Source organism: Electrona antarctica (genome assembly GCF_951216825.1).
Source record: "Electrona antarctica genome assembly, chromosome: 12".
Taxonomy (NCBI): Eukaryota; Metazoa; Chordata; class Actinopteri; order Myctophiformes; family Myctophidae; genus Electrona; species Electrona antarctica.
In genome coordinates this window covers 5,879,223-5,883,193 of record NC_136793.1, presented here as the reverse complement: position 1 = coordinate 5,883,193, position 3,971 = coordinate 5,879,223, and the positions used below count along the sequence as shown (strand labels likewise).

The following is a 3,971-nucleotide window of genomic DNA, read 5'->3' as shown; positions in this document are numbered from 1 at the left end:
CTGCAGGACAGGACAGGACGGGAGAGGAGAGAAACACAAGTACATTTTTGTTTGTTTTTACTGACAAGTACTAGCCAGCAGTGTTCATTTCAGACTAGAGATGTCCCGATACTGTATCGGTATCGGAAAAGTATCGGATCGGCCCTTATTTGCTCATATCGGTATCGGTGAATATGCCAGTCTAACCAGCGATCCGACACAGGGGTAAGAGGTTGACACTATGCCAGTCTAACCAGCGATCCGACACGGGGGTAAGGGGTTGACACTATGCCAGTCTAACCAGCGATCCCTCACAGGGGTAAGGGGTTGACACTATAGCAGGTAAATAAAATGTTGGGACATGTGGAGTTTGCTTTGGAGTTGCCCAAACTGCAAGTGCACATTTGAGTGAGGAGTCTGCTGCTACACAACCGAGTGCCGCGCTACGAGTATAGGACTTATGAACAAGCAGGCCCCATCTCAGTTCAGTGCATAAAGTGTGATGTGACGCCTCTTGGAACTATGACTGGTGGCCTTCTGTTGGCATTGTTTCTTTATTGTCTATGTACTGTGTGATCCGTCTGTTCGTATATGTTTTCTGTATCCTGATGACTGCTTGTGGCACAAAACAAATTTCCGAAAAGGACAAATAAAGTATCTATCTATGTAAACATGAACAGTGTGTTATTGTGGGTTTCGGAGCTGCGTGCGTACCCTGTAGCCACCACGCCCCCTTGTGGATGGAAATTGCAGCAGAGTCCGTTGGAAGACTGGTCCTCCTCCGTCTGCATCAGCCAGCCCTTCTGACCCGGTTCCCAGATCCGCAGCGCTCTGCAAAGCACAGCCAGAACACCTAGAATCAGTCTGTCTGTCTGGCACAGCCAGAACACCTCTAGAAACAGTCCGTCTGTCACAGCCAGAACACCTCTAGAATCAGTCTCTGTCACAGCCAGAACACCTCTAGAATCAGTCTGTCTGTCACAGCCAGAACACCTCTAGAATCAGTCTGTCTGTCACAGCCAGAACACCTCTAGAATCAGTCTGTCTGTCACAGCCAGAACACCTCTAGAATCAGTCCGTCTGTCACAGCCAGAACACCTCTAGAATCAGTCTGTCTGTCACAGCCAGAACACCTCTAGAATCAGTCCGTCTGTCACAGCCAGAACACCTCTAGAATCAGTCTCTGTCACAGCCAGAACACCTCTAGAATCAGTCTGTCTGTCACAGCCAGAACACCTCTAGAATCAGTCCGTCTGTCACAGCCAGAACACCTCTAGAATCAGTCTGTCTGTCACAGCCAGAACACCTCTAGAATCAGTCCGTCTGTCACAGCCAGAACACCTCTAGAATCAGTCTGTCTGTCACAGCCAGAACACCTCTAGAATCAGTCCGTCTGTCACAGCCAGAACACCTCTAGAATCAGTCTGTCTGTCACAGCCAGAACACCTCTAGAATCAGTCTGTCTGTCACAGCCAGAACACCTCTAGAATCAGTCTCTGTCACAGCCAGAACACCTCTAGAATCAGTCTGTCTGTCACAGCCAGAACACCTCTAGAATCAGTCTGTCTGTCACAGCCAGAACACCTCTAGAATCAGTCTGTCTGTCACAGCCAGAACACCTCTAGAATCAGTCTGTCTGTCACAGCCAGAACACCTCTAGAATCAGTCTCTGTCACAGCCAGAACACCTCTAGAATCAGTCTCTGTCACAGCCAGAACACCTCTAGAATCAGTCTGTCTGTCACAGCCAGAACACCTCTAGAATCAGTCTGTCTGTCACAGCCAGAACACCTCTAGAATCAGTCTGTCTGTCACAGCCAGAACACCTCTAGAATCAGTCCGGATTCAAAGTGTTTCCCCCCCACTGTATTAAACGGATACATTTCTCACCTGTCTTCAGTCACTATGGCCAGGTGCAAGCCGTCGGGAGAGAACTGGATGGCGGAGATTTGGTTTTGCCCGTAGAGGTTACAGTAATCTCTGTGGACCGAAGAAGCAAAGTCAAAACGTTTAGCCGATCATCATCGCAGTACAGCATCAATAGACAGGAGGACGGTACAACAAGGTGCACAAGACGTGAACATGCTGCACCCCATTCGACCGTTATCTCTCTATTGAATAGGCGAAATCATCCGTTATCAGCACCTTCGAAAAGGGCCAATATGGCCATACTCACTGTTTCAGTATGTCATTATCACCTATTGTCATTATCACTGATGTCCTGACGGAGGCGCGCCGTGTCTGGTGGCCTTGAGCCACGTGAGGCACCGCCGAGCGAGGCTCTAGCCGAGCGAGTCGCCGTGCCGAGCATTGCGACGGCCACCAGACCCGACTCGGCGCCGTCCGAGTTACGTCCCGATAGGCAGAGAATAGTATATATTAGTAGCCCCTAGTTTCCATGCGCTGACAATAGTTGGAAATGACACGTCCACCAGGGGGAAACCTTGACCAGCCAAGGGTGAGTATGCCAGTATGGCCATATTGGCCCTATTCGAAGGTGCTGATAACGGATGATTTCGCCTATTCAATAGAGAGATAACGGTCGAATCGGCTGAGACTATACACAGAACAAACAAATATAGGACCTTCAAGGAGTTTTGAAAGAAAACAAACAATGAATGGCACAGGTTGAAAGCGGTCAAAAAACAAGTCAAAACTAAAGTCTAAGACAAGTCATAGGTCAGGTTTAGATAACAGGGAAGACAGATCTTGATGTCTTCTATTGCAGGGGTGGGCCACTATAGAGGGGTGGGCCACTATAGAGGGGTGGGCCACTATAGAGGGGTGGGCCACTATAGAGGGGTGGGCCACTATAGAGGGGTGGGCCACTATAGAGGGGTGGGCCACTATAGAGGGGTGGGCCACTATAGAGGGGTGGGCCACTATAGAGGGGTGGGCCACTATAGAGGGGTGGGCCACTATAGAGGGGTGGGCCACTATAGAGGGGTGGGCCACTATAGAGGGGTGGGCCACTATAGAGGGGTGGGCCACTATAGAGGGGTGGGCCACTATAGAGGGGTGGGCCACTATAGAGGGGTGGGCCACTATAGAGGGGTGGGCCACTATAGAGGGGTGGGCCACTATAGAGGGGTGGGCCACTATAGAGGGGTGGGCCACTATAGAGGGGTGGGCCACTATAGAGGGGTGGGCCACTATAGAGGGGTGGGCCACTATAGAGGGGTGGGCCACTATAGAGGGGTGGGCCACTATAGAGGGGTGGGCCACTATAGAGGGGTGGGCCACTATAGAGGGGTGGGCCACTATAGAGCGTCGCAGTCCCGCACGCTCGAGAGACCTCAGACGTTTCAGAAAGTATTTAAGACGTTTACGCCGCGGACAAAGCCAACTCTTGTCGTGACAAATCATGACAACAAACACTTTTATTGTTTTTCTTCTTTGTAATTATTTGTTTGGTCCAAAATATCACCCGCTTCGACTGTTATCAATGGACAAGACCGCAGTTATCAGTTCGGATCAGTACGATTGTTTTCGACAAGTATGGGCAAGCCTGCCGACTTAAAAAAAAAAAAAACGACAGGAACATGTGTTAAGCTACTCATTTAGACGTAATTCAAGCGGTTCCAGTACAGTATGTTCTATTGCCACGTAGCCACTCTGTACTTTTGAGTCAGATGTCAAACGAATGCACAGCACTTTAACTCTCAAACAAAGGAGTAAACCTGACAGTGCAGTAACGGGACAGGTTACACCAGTCAGACATAAGACACCTGCTCATACTTTGGCTTAGTGCTACCCATGTAATTAGTGAAAGTTAGCGCCTGTATTGAATGTACCTGCCTGGGGGCACTAACTGGGCTTAAACAAAATACAAGCTACATGTCCTTCTCCTTCACCACAAACTGACGAAGACAACTTTACCATTTTTGTCTATATAGCACGTATGCTTCACAATGCATTCATTTCCCATTCACACACCGATGGTGGAGGAGGAGGGAAGCAACCTGCTCATCGGGACCAGTTTGTCTTGAGTTC

At 49.5% G+C, this 3,971-nt stretch overlaps 1 protein-coding gene across 1 annotated transcript in view; it reads right to left on the bottom strand.

Moving 5' to 3' along the window:
- Positions 1–3,971, bottom strand: part of wsb2 (WD repeat and SOCS box containing 2) — a 29,290-nt gene that overhangs the window by 6,544 nt on the left and 18,775 nt on the right. Inside the window, 2 exon segments of the mRNA XM_079517156.1 lie at positions 694–810; positions 1,869–1,958. Coding sequence (XP_079373282.1) covers positions 694–810; positions 1,869–1,958 — 207 coding nt within the window.